Here is a 19120-nt window from a genome sequence, read left to right on the forward strand (position 1 = left end):
AATTTGGATATGTATGGAGGATTCTTGGAAAGGTTCAACACTTTGGCACGATAAGAATGGTACTCTTTGGAGTTGGTTTTGACTAATTGTTTTTATATCAAAGATGTGAATGAGACAGTGTGAAGTTTGAGTTTGATCAACGTTTTGGTTTTGAGAACTTTATTTGTAGTTTTTGTTTACCAGGTTTGTTGTTTTGTGACTTTGTTTGAGTTTCTAATGTTTTTGTTTGACAAAAAAAATTTGTTTCAAGAGTTTTTGAAAAAACAAAATACAGATTGCAAAGACAATATGGCCAAATGAATTCGTTTTTGACAAACTTTGACAGGCAGAGTTAGGTGTGAAAGGGCCTAGATTAGCCGAAGTTTTGACTGACTCTTATTGGTTTAAAACATGAAACGATTTGAAAACAAATTGAAAACAATTACAAGCCTAGTTTGGAAAGTGGAAACCATCCAATGGGGCCTCTACAATTGAATACGTCAAGCAAGACGGACAGATAGAGATTCTGGTAGCGTTGGCTCCCCCACTACGAAACTCACTTCTTGGGCATACCAAATTCTCTTACCCTGAAGATCTGGAGATCTTATAACCGAGGGATTCCTGTCTCATCAAGATGAGTACATGAGAGGTATCTACGGGGTACGATCCACACTCCTCGAGCCATCAAATGTGGGATTTTTGGTCAACTAAAACAATTGGCTCGTAATATAGTTCCAAGGGATCACCAATCCAACGACGGATTCTCGAAGCAAGCCACTTAAGGCTTTAACTAAGCTTATCGGTGCAAAGAGGGCCTCCACATACATCGAATTCACTCAACGCTCCAGCCACTTGACCAACATATTTATATAGCGGCTTGGAAAACCCGCTCGAGATCACGTTGGGAGAGTCGATATCCCCAACGTGTCCCAATTTGAGATACCCTTGTGGGCAAAGTTGCATGGACACGAATACGGATACAAATACGGATATGGTATTGGATACGGATACGGCCAATTTTTAAGACCCTCAATATGGATATGGCTGGATATGTCATTCATAAAAAACACACACATATTTAACACAATTTTCGAAGTTATTCGAGAAGATTTTCATTACTTCAAAAGCAATATAGACACATAATTGCTACATAAATAATGGTAAGTTGATTGAACATTTTACAATATGCAAAAATAGTAGAGTTGCATTGGAAGATAACCCAAAAATCAGGTCACTGAAGTCTGAAATAGAAAAACATTTCATTTGTCTTTCTCATTTGGTGTAGGTTTTGTTAATACATGCATGAATGAAGTTTTTTAAAATTAAATTTAGGAAGATTTACGTCAAATCTAAAAAGATAATCAAATCACATAGTATCTAGAATGGTTGGAAATCAAGGTTTTTTGGGCACGGGTGGGTACAATATTCGACATGTCTTCAGGTTGTATTGGATACGTATCCGTTTTGGAAACGGGAATGGATATGGGGATACACATGCCCAGGGAGGGACAAAGGAGTTTCCAGTTACTCTATTGTGAGGTGATGAAATCCCCAATCAAAGATACCCCTCACTACTAAAATAAAAATTGGATGTCGTCGTCATTTTTCCCTATCTCCCAAGACCCCGAAGGTGGGTTGAAAGGTACTTCATGCAACCATGGGTCCACCCTACAAAGTGAGCAAACGCTCCAAGCACGGTAGACAAGAGTTCATTAACCTTTAAACATTGCAATGTGTGAGCTATTTTACACATAAGATAGATCCATGCCCATTTTTAAGCCCAAATCGAAATGTGAATTGCATACATGTTTATTTTTAAAGCACCAAACTAAAGTGTGAATAAAAAGGAAGACTAGAAGAGGAAACCCTGCAATCACACAAGTTATTAGTTTCAAGAAAAGTCTTGGACCGATCGAATCTTCCCTGTTTTTCTCGCCACATGCTGCAGATAGAACATCAACATTATAGAAAACCAGAACATAAAGAACATAACAAAAACAAAGAGCTATCTATCTCACCAATCTAATGCGAAATCCTATTTAAACACATGCGAAATAACTACTACACTAATGCGAATTTCTAACTAAACTAATGGGAATTTCTAACTAAACTAATGCAAAATAAAAGTAGAACGAATGCAACATACTATTAGGATGTATGGAAAACGAAAACAGAGCAAAGATAAAAGTAAAAAGTCTTGCAAAACTGAAGATTGTTACAATATTAAGTCATCAATCTGGTTCCTTCGATCATGCCGTACTTCATTATGTAAGCTTGGACTCATCTCTGATATTTAAAATAAGCAATTTGCAATTCGGGCTTAGCAAATTTCCTTTCTGTCTGTAGGATTCTCCAAAAATACCTTTGTTGCCTTCTTTGTTCAGATCGCTTTCTAGATCTTGAAATTTTAAATCTAACCTTGCATGCCATGGGTTAAGTGCATTTTAAAGAAAAACTGTAAATGAACATGCAAACTTCCAAATCAAAGAAATTTATTTTGATTCAAAAATGCATCAGAAAAGTGAATAAAAACGGATACAAATCTCACCCTATTTTTTACCTTCAACGGATGCGAAATATATGACAAATGTATGCGACACTTCCGACAAATGCATGCAAAATGTTGAAAGAACGAATGCGAAATAGTGATAATGCATATGCGAAATTCTGCAAAGGCTGATGCAAAATTGTGTGTGTTCATGTGCAAATCCATACAAACAACCTACAAAAAACACAAAAAAATCGCAAAATGGTTAGTTGTTGTACTTCACGTCAGGTTCACCATTGTTTTTACGACAAAAATCATCATAAATAGTGCTAATTAGAGTGAGGGAAATCACAAAAACCCAATTAATTAATGAATTCGACGCAAATCAATGAAAGTATTGCAAATAATGAATTAATTTAATAAGAAAAACCCCCTATTACCAATTTTGCTTCCATTGTCCTCTTCCTAGTGAAATGCTAGATGTTAGTGTTGCTATGGTTAACCTGCAAAATGGCACAAGGTTTCAAAGTTCGTGTTTAAGAAAATTGGAGAGAATTGAGCTGAATTTATTGCTCAGTCAGACTAAAAGTCAGTGGGAGTTAGATTTTCAATATGTGTTGTAGGATTTTGATTTGAATTTCAAATTTCATTTTCATTTCATTTGAATTTGGATTTTCGAAAAGTGAAATGCACATGTAATTTATTGAAATTTGGTGAAATTAAAAATTGGGGATTTGAATTTTGAATTTTAAATTTGAAGAATAAATTAGCTAATTAAATAATTTAAAGAAATTATTTAATCATTAGAAATGAAATTTAATTAAATAATAAAGATTATTTAATTAAAGGTTATTAATTTGAAATTAATTAAATAAAATATTTAATTAATTTAAAGAAAAGGAGGTTAATTGATTAGGTGATGAAGGAGAAATAGAATAATTAGTAATGTTGATTTGATGATTACATTAGTTTAGAGGAATATAAACTGGCTTAATTAAATAATTAAAGAATTATTTAATTATTGAAGATGAATAATTAGCAAATTAGTGATGAGACATTTTTAGGTGTCTACACTGTGAGCTTAAAGCAGCCTACCACCAGATCTGAAAAGGGAGAATGACATTCCAAAACAATGTTTTGCATGCATTAACCTTGTTTCTTATTCTCAAATTCTTAGTTATTACCTGTTCCAACAAGGAGGGAAATCACTGGAATATTTTATCTGTTCTTAGGTCTTTGGATTGGCAATTTCATTTCAACTTCTAAACTTTTTTTCTCAACACTCTCAATCACCTTTATTGTTCTTTGTTGAACATCTCTGTTGTGTGAGCCTTTGTAGGGGCCCTTCATTTTTCATCTTAAACAGTCCTCAAAGGAGGGTGAGAGAGGTCAAGGAGAGGGTGACAAGGAATTGAAGGGATAGGGTGAGAGAGAGTTTTGGTTACGAAACTATGGTCTTTTGGCTTTCCCATGAACCCACATGGGTCAAATTATAAAGCTGGAATAGCAGGAAAATGGATGGAAACAACCATCTTGCCACCATTCTTGAGGATCTATATTTGTTCAGTTTAGTGGAATTGAGCCTTTTTAGGCAAACCTATTGTTAGCACATATTTTTTGCAAAACATTTTGTGCTATTTGTTTGATGTTTTATATGTACATTTTCATCATAAGAGCATTTATTGCTGGATTGCATGTGCAGGAGGTATGTTGCAGTATCAGAAAAATCCTATTGTGACCTGTTTTCAAAATTGGACAAGTATCGCTGGGGCATGCTAAGGGTTGGTACTAAATAGGGACTACATGAGGAAATTTCATCATGACAGTATTGGGATCCCTATAAGGACATTCTTTGGGCCTATGTGATAGACTCTATCACTTATTAGCACATATGAAGTTTCCATGGAAGGTTGGAAGTGTAAAAAATATATGAAGAGGAGCTTAATTAGCATAATTATCAAATTTGAGCTATCGGCGTAAGTTACCCCGATAACACTGACTAGCCGAAACAATGAAAGAACCTATCGGCGTGACTCCAAAGGAGAACCAAAAGGAAGTTCAAAAGGACGGTTTCATCGGCATAACATTCACTATCGGGGGCATGAGAAAAGTGTTTTGCAGATAGCCGATGAGGCTATCGGTATAACCTACACCGATGAAGGAGAATGCGAAGTAGACGACGACAATATCATCGGGTCATCGGAAAATGTCATAGTATGCTACCCCGATACCCAATGGGCTAGGTGGCGAAGGCAGTGTTATCGACATATCTTACTCCGATAAGGCAATACCAAAAGGAGGAAAATACTAAGTCATCGGGGTAACTTAAACCATCGGTGAAAGGTGTTTTAGGTTATGCCGATACCTGATGAGGAAGACAAGCCAAGCACGGAGAAGAAGACTTGATCGGGATGAGTTACACCGATCAAAGACATAGTCATCAGGATATCATTGCCTCATCGGGAGGAGACATCTTTTGTTGCACCTATAACCGATGAGAAAGCGGAGGTAGGTGCGAACAAGGAGATCTCATCGGGGATATGTATGTCGATAGACCGGAGGAATAAAAGATACATAAGTGCAAAGGCGATGACATTGGGTCATTAGAGAAACATAAAGTGAGTTGTTTTGATGCCCAATAAGGTGACCCAATATAACAAACGAGATGTAGACTACAAAGGAGGACTCATCGGGATAACTTAAACCATCGGAGGAGCGTATTTGGAGTTATGCCGATACCCGATGGGCAGAATGCCACGGAGGAATAGAAGGAGGGTATATCGGAATGACCTACACCGATGTGATACAAAGGTAAAGGTAAAGCCTAGCTAGAAGGCAGAGCCATCGGGGAAGTTATAACCATCGGGATGATAACAAATGAGCTACGTTGATACCTGACGAAGTGATTGGTGAGATCTATGCCGATCGAAAGGACGGGTGGCGCCAAATGATTGAATTATCGGGAGGAGTTATGACGACTAGCCATTGCAAAATCTGATCTCAACGAATCTACCCGCCATTATTAAATACAGGAAACGGATAGCTCTGTGCTTACACGAGGCAAATCACAACACCATTTCAATTGAGTAAATGGTCCTGGTGTATTAAATCTTTATATAGAAGCTGGTATAAGGATTTTGCATAAGCAGATTTAAGCGAACGGAGAGATTGAAGCGGAATTAAACTGCAAAAAATTTGAATTTCAAAAGGCTTGAAGAACTCAAATATGGAGGGTTCTAGTTCCAAGGGCAAGAGGAAGGTCATTGAGGTCTCTGAGAGCGCCTCGAAGAAGTCTAAAGGTGGAGAAGGTGTGCAGAAACGAAAATTAAACCAAGATATGATTGACCAAATGAGCTCACCAGGAGCCAAATCTCGGAGATCTAAGACTAATTTGCCTATCCGTGACCAGCTAGAAGATGATTTCAAGGAAATTGGTGATGTCTGGACTAGGGTTAGAGGTCACGAGTTGTTCTTGTATCATTATTCACGAAGAAGCAAGCCAACCCCAATCTCAAACCCGTGGACAACTGGATTGGGTAAACTTGTGGTTCCTAACGTCTTTGTGAATATTCAATTGATGAAAACATTGGCTAGGGCTTATAATGCCACAAAAAGATGTATTCAATTGCCAAATGGCGATGCATTCATCCGTATCTCAGTAGCCACCATTCATGAGGTTTTTAATCTTGGACTTGAATCTGATGTGCCTCTGTCTTTTGAGAAATTGGAGGAAGAGTATACAAAGATGGATACTGTATACAATGGGTGGAATTTGGCCATACATAAGGCTGAGAAAGGAAAGTTAACAGATGAAGACGGGCCCCCGTTTGATATCAACATTTTCAGGCAGTATCTGCAATATACATATATGGCATGCGGTCAAGTGGGAGGAGTCGAGGTTCCGGATGTAGCTCAGATAGGACCTTTGGTTCTTGCTGCTGACACACAAATGCATGAGTCGAGACAGTTCGATTATGCTAATTACATTGTTGAGAAGATGCATGAGGGTTTCTTAAGGCTTCATAATAACCTTGACAAATCTTTTAAGTTTTATTCGTTGTTGATGCATATTATTGTGTTTTATGGACGACACAGGGGGTTGTGGCCTGAGGAATTGAAGCTAAATGTTCATGGCAAGGATGGACAGGAGCAGCCAGTACAACTGTGAGTATCACTGTGGGATTCTCGGTTCATGAGATCTCATTATGTCAAGTTTGAAGAATTTTTTGTGCAACCATTGTACAAAGTTTTTGGGGTTACTTTTGATGGATCATTTTCCGAAGAAATCAAAAGATTTCTTAGACCTCATGGACATGGGGATACTAGGGTTGATCATAATTGGGGTGACTGATATGTATGCTAGAACTTCACATATGTTAGAGTGTTTGGATTTGAAGGTGCACCTTATGTGCTACCAAAGCCTGTGCCTGACAGAATTGCCTACTTGGAGATTGTGAGACGCATTCTTATTTCCAAGGCAATAGTAGTAATTAGAGACTTGAGATATGCTGAAACATAGAATGAATAACACCCAAATCTGAACAGACAAAACAAAAATCAAACAAAAACCAAAATATCAACAAATAAGACCAATAATTGCAAGAGTAGGATGCCCCTGCATCACCAACTCGTCGAGGTCGTACGCCACCTCAGCACACCACGTCGGATCTATATTGTAATGCAGGATTGCACAATTAGCATTTTGTACTGCCACATAGCATGTGACATCAACAGATGCACAACATTTTGGGGGTGCCCACAAACAAGTTTTTCTACCCGGGACTCTACATTTTGGTGACTTTACTATTGTGTCCACAAAGGCATATGAAATTATTGACAGGAGGTTAATAGAAGATTATAACCTCTATGAGCACACAAGCCGAAAAAATTATGACCCTGAGGGCTACATCCACCAGAGCAGGAAAGGGCAAAATCTAGGTGACTATTTTCATGAACATGTTGAAGCCTTGTACATCTTCAGAAACAAGGAATCTGAGGAGGCTATGTAGATCTTTCAGGATTTGAACCAAAAACTGGAAGAAAAGAGACAAAGACTGCAAGAAATGGAAGAAGAAGAAGAAGCTGGGAGTGAATCGGGTGAAAATGAGGTTGTTTCAAGATTCAGAATGCCTGAAAGAGAGGAGGAACCTGAAGCATAAGACCAAATTGTGGCTAGGATGAATGCCGATGTTGATGTTAGGCTAGAAGAGCACACTTCTTTTGTGTCTGATGATGAATTCATCAAATCGAAGGAATTTAAGTCCTTGTATCATTTCAAAGGAAAGAGGCTAAGAGAAGCAATGCCTGATGTAACACAAGAAAATGAGGCAGAGATGCTTAGAAAACTGAAGGCTGATATCGATGCAGAAGTAGAAGGCATGACCCCTCAAAGAGGAAGGCAGCTTCTTGTAGAGGGAGGAATTATCCTCTTTCCAGGCTGGGATCTTAGTGCATCCTGTATTTTTGATAGCCTATTGCATTCAGATAAGAAGGACTTCAAGTTAGACATTCAGGGCATGAATGACATCTTCATTGGATCAAGATATGATCCAGATGATGAGGCTATGCATTTGTGGGCCCTCTATCCTCCAAATAAGAGGCCGAAGATCATAGATGTGGACAAGGCTTTTGGACACATGATGAAGTTAAAGGTTGGTGAAGTTGATCCCATGATCACAGCAGATATGGGAGTTGATATTTCAAGATTAAATAAAGTACAAATGAAGATGCTGGTAAGAGAAACAGGAAAATACAAATCATTGTATGAGGAACTCTTAAGAAGCACGGGCCAGCTTGTACCCCAGATAGCAGATGAGTCCAAATTGAAAAAGAAGTGCGAAGAATTGTACAAGGAAAACAAGAAGTTGAAGGAGAGAATGCAGAACATAAGGGCAGACACAACATGTACCTTGCTGTCTAAAAGATTTGAGAATCTGCAGAAAATACTAGAGGAATTCTGAACTGTTTACCAAAGAAACATGGATAATATAGTATTACACCAGAGGATTTTTAATAGGTTGAACATGTTACTGCAAGATAAGGCACAAAGTGAAATGAAGATCAACAAGGTCAAAAAATTGATTGACACTCATGAGAGATTCACATCAGAGTTGAAAATTGAGTATGAGGAGTGTCAGGGGATTGTTAATCATGAATTCCCAAGTGTGGTAGATGATACAAGGGTAATAAAGGATAAAGACCAATGGATTTCCGACTGCAGATCCCTACTTAGTGCAGCCCTTAGCATTGCCCGTGCGGATACTTTGGATATGAATGAAACAGGGGAACAGGTTGAAAATTTTGTTACAACGGAGGTTGCAGTCAGAGACATCATCTTCAACGCTTGCACCTATAAAGATGAAGGATATCTTCGGCATATCCAGAAGTGCGGTCAAAGGCTGGATGGGAAGAACTAATTTGTGTCATTATAGCGTGTTTTGGTTATAGCAGTTTGGGAGTTAGTTAGGTTTTTGTTAGATTTAGTTTATACTAATGAAAGGGTGTGTCCTTTCATTTATGTCTTTTTAGTCACATATATATAGGGAGTCATTTTGTATTCTAGGGGGGGAGATATATTACAGGATGTAAGAAAGACTACCATTTCCAGATTGTCTGTTGGAACTAGCAGTGTTATGTAAAACAGGTCTGTAGAAATGAAAATCCATTTTGTGCAAGCAAGTGTATCATGAAGTACCTGTGAGTCTGTAGTTTTTGTATACCCATTGTTCCAAAAATTAATATACAATATTTGTTGTCTTTATCTTCAGATCGTTTCATGTTATACGATGTTGATGAGTTAAAATCCTTTGGATAAATCTGAATAAGGTTTGTTGCAGTGTTTTATCACTTCTTGTTATATAGATAACAAAATTGTTTTTGTTGTTCTTATAACATACATTGAAGTCATTGCAGTGATAGTCTTGCATACTTGTGAGTTCTCTCAAATTGTCTCCAGGGATCACAAATATTTGTCCATTAAGTAACATGTAAATTGTCAGATAAGGCATTGGTCTGTTATTAGTTTTCTGTGAGTAAATTTGGTGTGCACAAAGCCCTCACCAGAGAAAAATATTACTAGTTTCTACTAGCATTGTTCTTTCATAATTACTCAAGGTTCCAACAACATTCTTTTATAAGCTTTTATTCATTATCGATTATATTCAAGTCTTCAAATTAAAGCAAGTTAAAAGCACATAATAAAGCATAGTTGCAGGAAATATTTTGCCATTCTTGTAAACAGCTAATCTGTCAAGTTTAAATTCACTATAAAGAAATCTCTTTGTGCTTTGGAGATTGAGGTATACCCACCTAGGTCTAGTGGAGCCTAAAGTGCAGAGGAATTTGGTCTTTGACCATTCTTGTTCGTTGGCCAAGGCTGATTGAGAAATCTATAGGAGAGTTGGCAAAGCTCTAGGATTTCCAATTTGTGGTTTTGGGAACCAACACCTATTCCGATCAATTTTTTTTTTTTGCTTATACAATCCGTAAAGGAGGGAGAGAGGGCTAGGGGCAAGGGAGATAGGGAATCAAAGGGATGGGGTGAGAGCGAGTTTTGGGTGTTGGTGCTGTTGGAATAGAAGATGCTAGAAATAAAGAAGACCTTGCTATGCATGCAGAAGATATTTACATGGAGTCCGCTTTATAGTTCTTCTTTTGTCATTAGTGATTATGGTCTTTCTGATGAGCCCACAGTGTTCAAATTATAAAGCTGGAATGGTGGGAAAATGGCAGGAAGCACCCATCTTGTGACCTTTCTTGAGGATCCATAGTTCAGTCTAGTAGAATTGAGCCTTTTTAGGCAAGCTTTGGCTTTTCTGGCCAAAGTTAAATTTAAGTGTTTCCTCCTAGAGGTTGAGTCCTTGCCTTTTGGTGCACATGGCAAATTTATCTTTTCTACCCCACGAAGAGACTTTCTTATATATCCTTCTCGTTAGTTTAATGTAAGTTTTGCTCTCTTATATTTTCAGCCCTTGAAACTTTGGCCTGTCCCTTAGAATGTTGCCGTAGGCAAGTTCTTTTAGGACTTTGCCTTAAGCTCTTGGAGACCTTTACAATGAGTTAAACGGCTCGCGATTTCGAGTCCTGAGTAGAAAGTTATGTCTAGTTAAAGTTAGGACAAAATTTCATATAGTTTTTTTGAAAATTTCGTAGTTTTGGCTTTTATTATGTAAATAAACAAATATAACTGTTGGGTTTCGATTTTCAAGGAGTTTTGGTGACCCTTGGAATCTCATGAACTAATATATGTTGGATTTTCGAATTGAATAGATTACTTTTTGGCTTGCTTCAATTCTGTGTTTCCCTTGTTCATGTAAACAAATCCACAATACCGCAGGTTCTCACTCAGGTGTTGTCATCCGAATCCATAATTCGGATCAGATTTTATTTAATAGATCTAATACTAATGGTAATTAATACATTAAGATTTACATAATTCAATATACTTCTTTAGTATGTGTTTCAGTTTTATAAGTATCATTTCATATATGTTCTCCAGTTTTTTTTGTTGCTGGAAAACAGTAAACAGAGGTATACCCATAAATTTAATCTACTTATTTTAGATTTGGGTAAATGTGGATTAATTTTAAAGGCATAACTAACTAGGGGACATTACATTGAGTTACAAAATGAACTATTTTGAGTGATGTTTCCAATGTTTGTCGTTCAGACATAAAGAGTTAGCTCTGCCAGGAACACATGATGGTTGTAGCCACTCCTTTTGTCTATGAAGATTTTCATTTGGTTCTGCCATTGTAATGGGTTATAACCTTGATTACATGCACTATTAATGTGTTCCAAAACAAGAAAATTCCTATACAAATGGTCTATATCAGAATTTTCTGATCACTCAGACGGACACTAAGAGATAGCAAAAATAGATAGGAAAACTCATCAAACTAAGAAAATAGAAAAAGAAAAGATTTCTATACTGTCATATATCATATTCAAAAGTGAAATAGGAGACAAATAAGTGAGATAATTAGCATTCTCAACTTATAACTAATTACAAAACTAATCAGTGAACCCTCCCTTAATGTTATTTTTTGTAAAGCACAATATTATGTTATAATATTTTGTGCTCGTCTTATTTTAATATACTTGTATAATATGATTACATGCGACTTACATTTATGATCACTATATTAGCTATTCTAACAGTTTATCTTACAGTTCATGATTTTCTAACATAATGCTCTCTCGTTTTCTTTCTTACAGGACAATTATTAATGGTATGTGTTATCTGGCGACTTGTGTGTTTGCTGTTAATTCAATTGGATTGACTCTGTACTCGGGTCAGCTAGCATTGAAATTTTGGATGGATATAATTCGTGGTGAATCAGATTCAAAGCCTGTCGAAACTGAAAATAAAGTGAATGTGGAAGCCAAAGATGACAGTCTATAAGTTCTATCAGGCAGTCGTGATTATAGATCCTAACGAAATTCTTTTTGCGCTTTGTTTTCCTTTTAATATTCTGGTAATAATATTTCTAATCATGACCTCTTAAGTTGACAAATATGTCTATGTTTGTAACTTTATATACATGCATAGAAACCCACTCCCGTGGAATTAAAGCCACTTATAAAAAATATGTAAAGATTTTCATCTTTGTCAGCTTGATATGAAATGAAGTTTTTATAATGAATGAAAAGATACGCCAATATCAAATGTATACAAGCCTACTTCATTAAATCTACTTCATTAAATCTGTTGTACTAACAATTCCTTACGTAAAATTCATATTGCTTGGAAATAAAAAGAGACATAGGAAGGCAATTTAGTTAAATAGAGAAGAGAGTATATGCCTTGAGCTGTCTGTAAATCCAACAGTGGCAGGGTTTCAACCTTTTTGGAGATACTATCCACTGTGGGATCTGTATTGATCCCAGGCTTCATTTACTGCTTTAGGCAAATGAACAAGTTTGTGGATCATATTCAACTGAACATAAAATCAAATTTAGAATCTTATCTGATGCACGTAACTTGTTTAAGGGAATTATGCCTAGCAATTTTATTTGAGATTGTCAAACTAAAATTTGATTAAATCTCCCTGGCTTCCTCCCTTTTCCTGAAGTAACAAATGAGAATCCTCAGAAGACATTATATAAAATTGTTTTTGTCAAACTAAGTTTTGATTAATTCTCTAATGCTTCCTCCCTTTGCCTGAAGTAACAATGGGAGTCCTTGGAAGATCTTATGTAAAATCATTTCAATTAAATACAACTTTTTTATGTAATTAGTAGGGATGGAGGTGTGATCAATAAGGATCCTAGAATTTTCCTAGAACAAAATTGAAATTTTACAAATATTTCAAATGTTATGAGTACTCACTATTTTGACGCATTTGACATTGTTAGTTTTACGTAGGTGGTGGTTGTGGGTGGTTTCATCATGGTAAATGATGGTCTTGAAATTGTTGAGACAGTTTTGATTTGCTAAAAGTGGCAGTTTTGCCACAAGCAGAGAATAGTCATGGGAAGCAAACAACCATGTCCTTTGGTATTAGTTCATCTAAGGAGGCTTCAAGTGCATAAGAAAGGTTTGAGAGTGGCATTGATGAGGTTTGGAGGAGCATTAAATTGTATGAAATTTGCACAAGAACTGAATTATTGTATTGGAGGAGTTGGATGGTGACCATAGAACACTTGTATTGTTGTATTCAACTCTTTGTAACTTGTTTTTCAACAAATATGTTTAGATAGATGAAGCATTTGGCTGCTATCACTCTGCTTTTCTTTGATTTTGGAGATTTCCAGATTGGATATTATTTATTGTTGTTTTCACTATTTAATCCCCTTCCAAGCTAGTTTAAATTCTAATAGTTGCAAATGGAAGGATTTCAATATTCTGCTCCTTTTTGTTCTGGGTCCCGTATGTTTCAGATTGCTAAGAAGTTAAGTTATTTGAAATTGAACATTAAGGAATGAAATATCTCGCATTTTAAGAACATTTTTCAGGAGAAACAAAGGATTCAAGATATGATTGAGCGTCTTAATACTCATGTGCTTCAACATGGTATGGTGCCACAAGTTTTTGATGAATTGAAGTCACTAAAATTACAGCTTGAGGAGGTGTTAGCTAGAGAGGAAATCTATTGGAGACAAAAATCTAGAGAGTTATTGGAGGTGTAAGAATATGATATCTTATTTTCAATGTCAGAATGAGAATTTATTGATAGACCCGAAGGACATTGCTTCAGAGGCAGTTAGGTTTTTTAAGTCATTATTATCTTCGGAAAATGGAAATCTCAGCAATGATATTATATCTAATATTCCTCCTTTAGTACCTTTGGAAGACAATAAGATGTTGATGTCTCCCTTTTCCTTAGAAGAAGTTAAGAGTGTTGTCTTTGCCATGAATCTGGATAAAGCTCCAGAACCAGATGGTTTTACTCCTTTATTTTTTCAGAAATGTTGGGATTTTGTGGGAAATGGTGTTTTATTGGCTTGTCTGTTTTAAAAGAACTTAATACTACAATGATTGCAATTATTCCTAAAAAAGAGGATACTAAGACTTTTGCTGACTTCTGCCCCATTGCTTTATGTAACAATTTGTATAAGATATTTACGAAGACAATTTCCCTTAGGTTGGCAAAAATTCTACCTAGGATCATTTCATTGGAGCAAGGTGGTTTTGTTCCTGGAAGGGAGACGACAGAGGGTGCAATTGTAGCACATGAGGTGCTGCATTCTATTTTCACCCAAGGAACCCCGAGCATGATACTTAAACTAGACATGATGAAGGCTTATGATAGAGTAGAGTGGGGGGCTTTATGTGTTGTTCTTGAGAAGTTAGGTTTTTCCAAGGCCTGGGTCAAATGGATTCGTGCATGTATTTCTTTTGCAAGATTCTCGGTTTTAATTAATGGTTCTCCTTGTGATTTTTTCACTTCCTCCAGGGGTTCGAGACAGGGAGATCTTTTTTCTCCCCTTTTGTTTATTCTCCTAGCTGAAACCTTTAGTTAGACTATTAGGGCTGCTAAAGTGGGGGGGCTTTGGAATGGTATAAGGATTCAGAATATTCCCCAAAGTATTTCTCATTGTCTCTTTGTAGATGATACTCTGTTATTTGGACATGCTTCATTAGTTGAGGCAAAGGCGATTAAAGGAATAATACAGAATTATGCATCGTTTTCTGGTCAAAAAGTAAATGGTGATAAATCAAAGATTTTCTTCCTTAATACATCACAACTGATTCAACATAGGTTGCAATCCTTTTGGGGATTTGAGATTGGAAATCTTCCATGTACTTACATTGGGATTCCTTTCTTTGTTAAACATGATAAGATTGGTTTTTGGGATAAGATTAGTTCGGTCATTTCTAAAAGAATTCTCTCATGGAATCATAGATGGTTAACTTTGGCAGGTAAAATTATTCTCATCAAGTCTGTTTTGAATGTTGTTCCCATATATCTCATGTCTGTTTTGAATGTTGTTCCCATATATCTCATGTCTGTTTTGAAGTCTCCAAAAGCAACTATTGTTAGTTTACAGGATACTCTTAGAGATTTTCTTTGGAACGATAATAAAGATGACAAGAAGAAACTCCCTTTAGTTGCATGGGATAAGACATGTTTGCCTAAGGAACTTGGGGGAATAGGAATTCAGAGTCTGGAGAATCAAAATTTAGCCTTAGGTGCTAAGTTGGTTTGGAAATTATATGACAAGCCTAGCTCCATATGGGCACAGATTATGTTTGTCAAATATTTAAATAATAAACTGAGAGTACATTTTTAAAGTCTCAAATTTGTCTTCGGGTTCTGCTATTTGGAATTTCCTTTGTAAATGTGGATCAATTATTTTGTCTCATCTCTCATGGATTGTTCATAATGGTAGAAAGGTCAGGTTTTGGGATGAAGTATGGAATGGACACACACCTCTGGTGAATATTAGGGATTGGTCTCCTCTGATCACTATTCTTTCCTCCCTTTGGGGTGTTTTTGTAGCAGATTATTTTGAAATTGTGAGTAGTGGACCCCTTAAGCTAGCTAGAGGGAAGTCGATTGATTTCTTAGATGTTGATCAAAGTATGAAATTAGATTTTGAGAAGATTTTGGCAGATAGAATTGTATTTATTTCTGATTCTGAGGATGAACTTATTTGGACAAAGAATATTTTTGGTAAGTACACTGTTAAAGATGGTTACAACTCTCTTATGGTTGCTAAAGATTTACCATCCTAGACTTATAAGTTGTTTTGGCATTCGACTTGTCTTACTAAAGCTGGAGCCATTGCTTGGTTGGCAGTTCAGGACAGAGTCCTTACCGGTATAAGACTGGACAGGCTTGGTATTACTGTTGTTTTCCCTTGTGTCCTTTGTAACAAAAATTTGGAATCTTCTTCACACCTGTTCCTACATTGTGATTATGCTTATGAATGTTGGCAGTGGTTGTTTGAGAAGTTAAATATATCCTTTGTTATTGGTAAGGATCTCATTTCCCATTTTAGATCTTGGCCCTTTATGTTTGTTTCATCTTTTTATGCATGCCTTTGGATCATATCTCCATCTATTGTGATTTGGAATGTTTGGCTAGAGCGAAACAACAGGATATTTAAAAAACAAGTTCTCTTGTGTTTGAGGTTCTATTAAAAATTGAGTCTTCAATCTCTGAGGTTGCTTTGTCGTTTATTTATAAGAATTTGGAAAATCTTACTTCTTTTTCGCACTGGGATAGTAGAGTTACTAGAGTTTGGAAGATACTGTCAGTTTTACCCTCTCATGGTTCAATTTTAAAAAAGAATGATGCAATAGGTAAGAGATGCTCTGTTAGATGGAAACCTCCTCCGCAGGGGCACTTTAAACTAAATTTTGATGGGGCCTCTCGTGGTAACCCTGGGCCTGCTAGGGTAGGCATGGTAATTTATGATCACAATGCAAATTTTATTTGAGTTAAGTGTCATGCTATTGGTTTTAAAATTAACAATTATGTAGAATTTCATGCTTTGTCTTTTGGATTGGATATGGCAATCTCTTTGGGAATTAAGGACTTAATAATTGAAGGTGATTCTATGGTGATTATTCAATGTGTTATGAAAAAGAAATCGAATTGTTGGAATTTGCAGTATATACTTGATCTCATTTTACAAAAAATAGAATTGTTTGAATCTTTCTTGTTATCCCATTGATATAGAGAAGTTAATAAGATTGTGGATTATTTGGCAAAATTAGCCATTGATAGCAATGCTAATCAGCGAGAGGTGGGTTTTGAGGAAATTCCTTCTAGGGTATGGGAAGGTTTGCAACAATAGTTATATGATTTTCTTGAGTAATGTTGATGTAAAATTTTATGATGATAATTATTTCCGCTTTCCCCTTTCATTTCAAGTATCCATGCTCGTTGTTTGGAGGAGAGTTCGAGCTCATGGTATTTGATACAATAGTGTTTTTCCAAAGGTTTTTTGATACTTTCTTTTTTGGCAGGAAGGTTTTTGGCTCATGGGATTTGGCATAGGGCTTTGGAAAATTTTGTCTTCTTCCATTGATAGCAGCTGTGGAGTCTACATTTGAAAATTATTTGATGTTTTTTTTTTTGCAAATTGCCATATGGGCTCTATGTAAAATTGATCTATTAAATACTATAGGTTTATTTTATGAACTGTGACCAGAGGTTTTCTTCCCAGGGTTCTTTCCTTCGGTATGCTCTTTGAATCCTGTGTAAAAAATAAAAAATATTAATAAAAAAGTTTAGTGGAATAATCCACTTTTATTGAAAAAAAATAAAAAATTCTTGGTTTCAATAAACTATTTGACAAAATTAAAATTTTGGTATCAAAGAAAGTTACCAATCATGGAGAAATTGAATTGTATGACCATGAGAAATGCTTTAGAGGATGATAACTTGTGATTCAAAGATAGGAAAATGTTGGTGGAACACAAATAAGAATGGAAAGAGATTTGATACATAAGTGCTTGCTTTGTAAAGCTATAGGGTACACGTTGTGAAAAATTGACAATGGCTAATTTAACAATACGAGCATGTGGCTTAGCAATGAACCCAAATTACTTGAGAACACTCATCCATGAATGTATTGGTGCATTCTCTAGCCAATAAATTTGGTACTTGAGTTGACAGAGAAGAGGAAAAGGGTAACAAGAAGAATGTTTGGGACACAAAAGATGTTGAGGAGGAGGTAAAATCTTAAATGACTGTAAAAGGTTCTAAAGTAGAAAGCAAAACCTTTGGGTGCCAAGCAAATGCAAAGATAGATTCTTGGTTAAAGCAAATGGAGGTATATTTTAGTGTTCATATGTGAGTGGGGCTCACATACTTTCCGTTGTTTGCTTCAAGGTGAGTGGTCTTGTGTGGTGGGAAAGTTACCTTGCTTTTTGTGAAAAGAAAGGTTGGCATCATTTTAAAAGGCTTTTCATGAACCATAGGGATTGCCACTAAAGAGAGGTAAAGCATGAGATTTACTTGCCTTTATAATCTTATGTACCCATTATTGGATTCGTATACATAATTATTAATGGAAAGCAACATAGTGTAAAAAAAAAACTGCAAGAGTCGGAACAAATAATAAGTCACCCAAGCATCTCATTGGGTCTTACTAATTTCATGGTAAGGAATGTGATGGCCCTTGGATAATTTGTATAGATTATTAGACTTTTAATAAGCTAAACATTAAGAACTGTTATCATCTCTCAAGGATGTTGTTGGGAAAAGTGTCCCAACCTTGCTTCTAATGTTAATATTACGAAAAGTGCAATTTTTAGATATAAAATGGAAAAAAATAATTATGAACTTAATAGAGTTGTTTTTTGGCCAAAATAATTTTCCTAGTTGTTTGGCATCACCTACGAGCTGCTTCTTGTGTAGATCGCTTGAGTATTTTAATTTTTTTTAAGGCCCAACTAACTCATTGAAACAAAAGTTATAGCCACTACAAGTTTGCATAGAAAATGTAAAATTTTGTACACATAAAACAGTTGTAAAGGGGAGTTATACATGACCAGCTTATGATGTAGCACATCATAAGGTGTCTTTGATTGGGGGATAATTTGGGTGCCACTTTTTGTGTGGTTTTAGCTCATAGGTTTATAATTACCATTTGATGGTTTTAGGTTTTGTATCTCCTATATACTAAGTGCTTGAGATTGAGGTTGCATGTAGAGTTTTGTAGATACTATTAAGTTGTAAGAATTTTTCCAAAAAGTCTCTAGTTGATGATATTCCTAAGAAGACTTGCTTTGCAAGTGTATTGTAATTGTGCTTTGCTAAATAATACATTGAGTTGCTTTGGAGTGGGATTTTTTCTTGAAATGATTCTCCCCATGCACACTTGTGTTACGGTATATATTGTTTAATTATGTTTAAATGTGTTTTTTTGTTTTTTCATAATTGTTAAAATATTAATATGTGCACAACACTCTTCTCAAATTATTAGTGTAGGAAAATCTTTTGTATATCTTGCTTCCTTTCATATGCGTAGAAGACTCTAAAAAACAATAAGGTCTTTGTGAATTATTAGTTCTTTCATTTGGTTTATGTAATGCACTTGCAACTTTCATGTATTTGATGAATGATGTTTTGCGAAAATTCATAGATACATGGGTTAAATTGTATATAGGAAACATTTTTAGTTTTAGTGTTACATCAGATGGCCACCTAATCTAGTTAGAACAAGTTTTGTAAGTTTCGAAGGATATACAACTTT

The 19120-nt window shown here is 35.8% G+C and overlaps 1 protein-coding gene across 3 annotated transcripts in view; it reads left to right on the forward strand.

Moving 5' to 3' along the window:
• The window catches only part of LOC131060499 (uncharacterized), a 107910-nt gene extending 90850 nt beyond the window's left edge, over positions 1 to 17060 (forward strand). Inside the window, exons 4-5 of one of the 3 annotated variants that reach the window (XR_009110372.2) lie at positions 11684 to 11943; positions 16887 to 17060. Coding sequence is in view for 1 of the 3 variants with exons in the window: in XM_057993742.2 (XP_057849725.1) it covers positions 11684 to 11870 (187 nt within the window). In the remaining 2 variants the exon portion in view is untranslated. Of the gene's footprint in view, positions 1 to 11683; positions 12074 to 16886 lie in introns of those variants that run through there. The other 2 variants (XR_009110373.2, XM_057993742.2) reach the window with 2 other exon arrangements.
• Positions 17061 to 19120: the final 2060 nt, after the last annotated feature.

Source organism: Cryptomeria japonica, chromosome 5, assembly GCF_030272615.1.
Source record: "Cryptomeria japonica chromosome 5, Sugi_1.0, whole genome shotgun sequence".
Classification (NCBI taxonomy): Eukaryota; Viridiplantae; Streptophyta; class Pinopsida; order Cupressales; family Cupressaceae; genus Cryptomeria; species Cryptomeria japonica.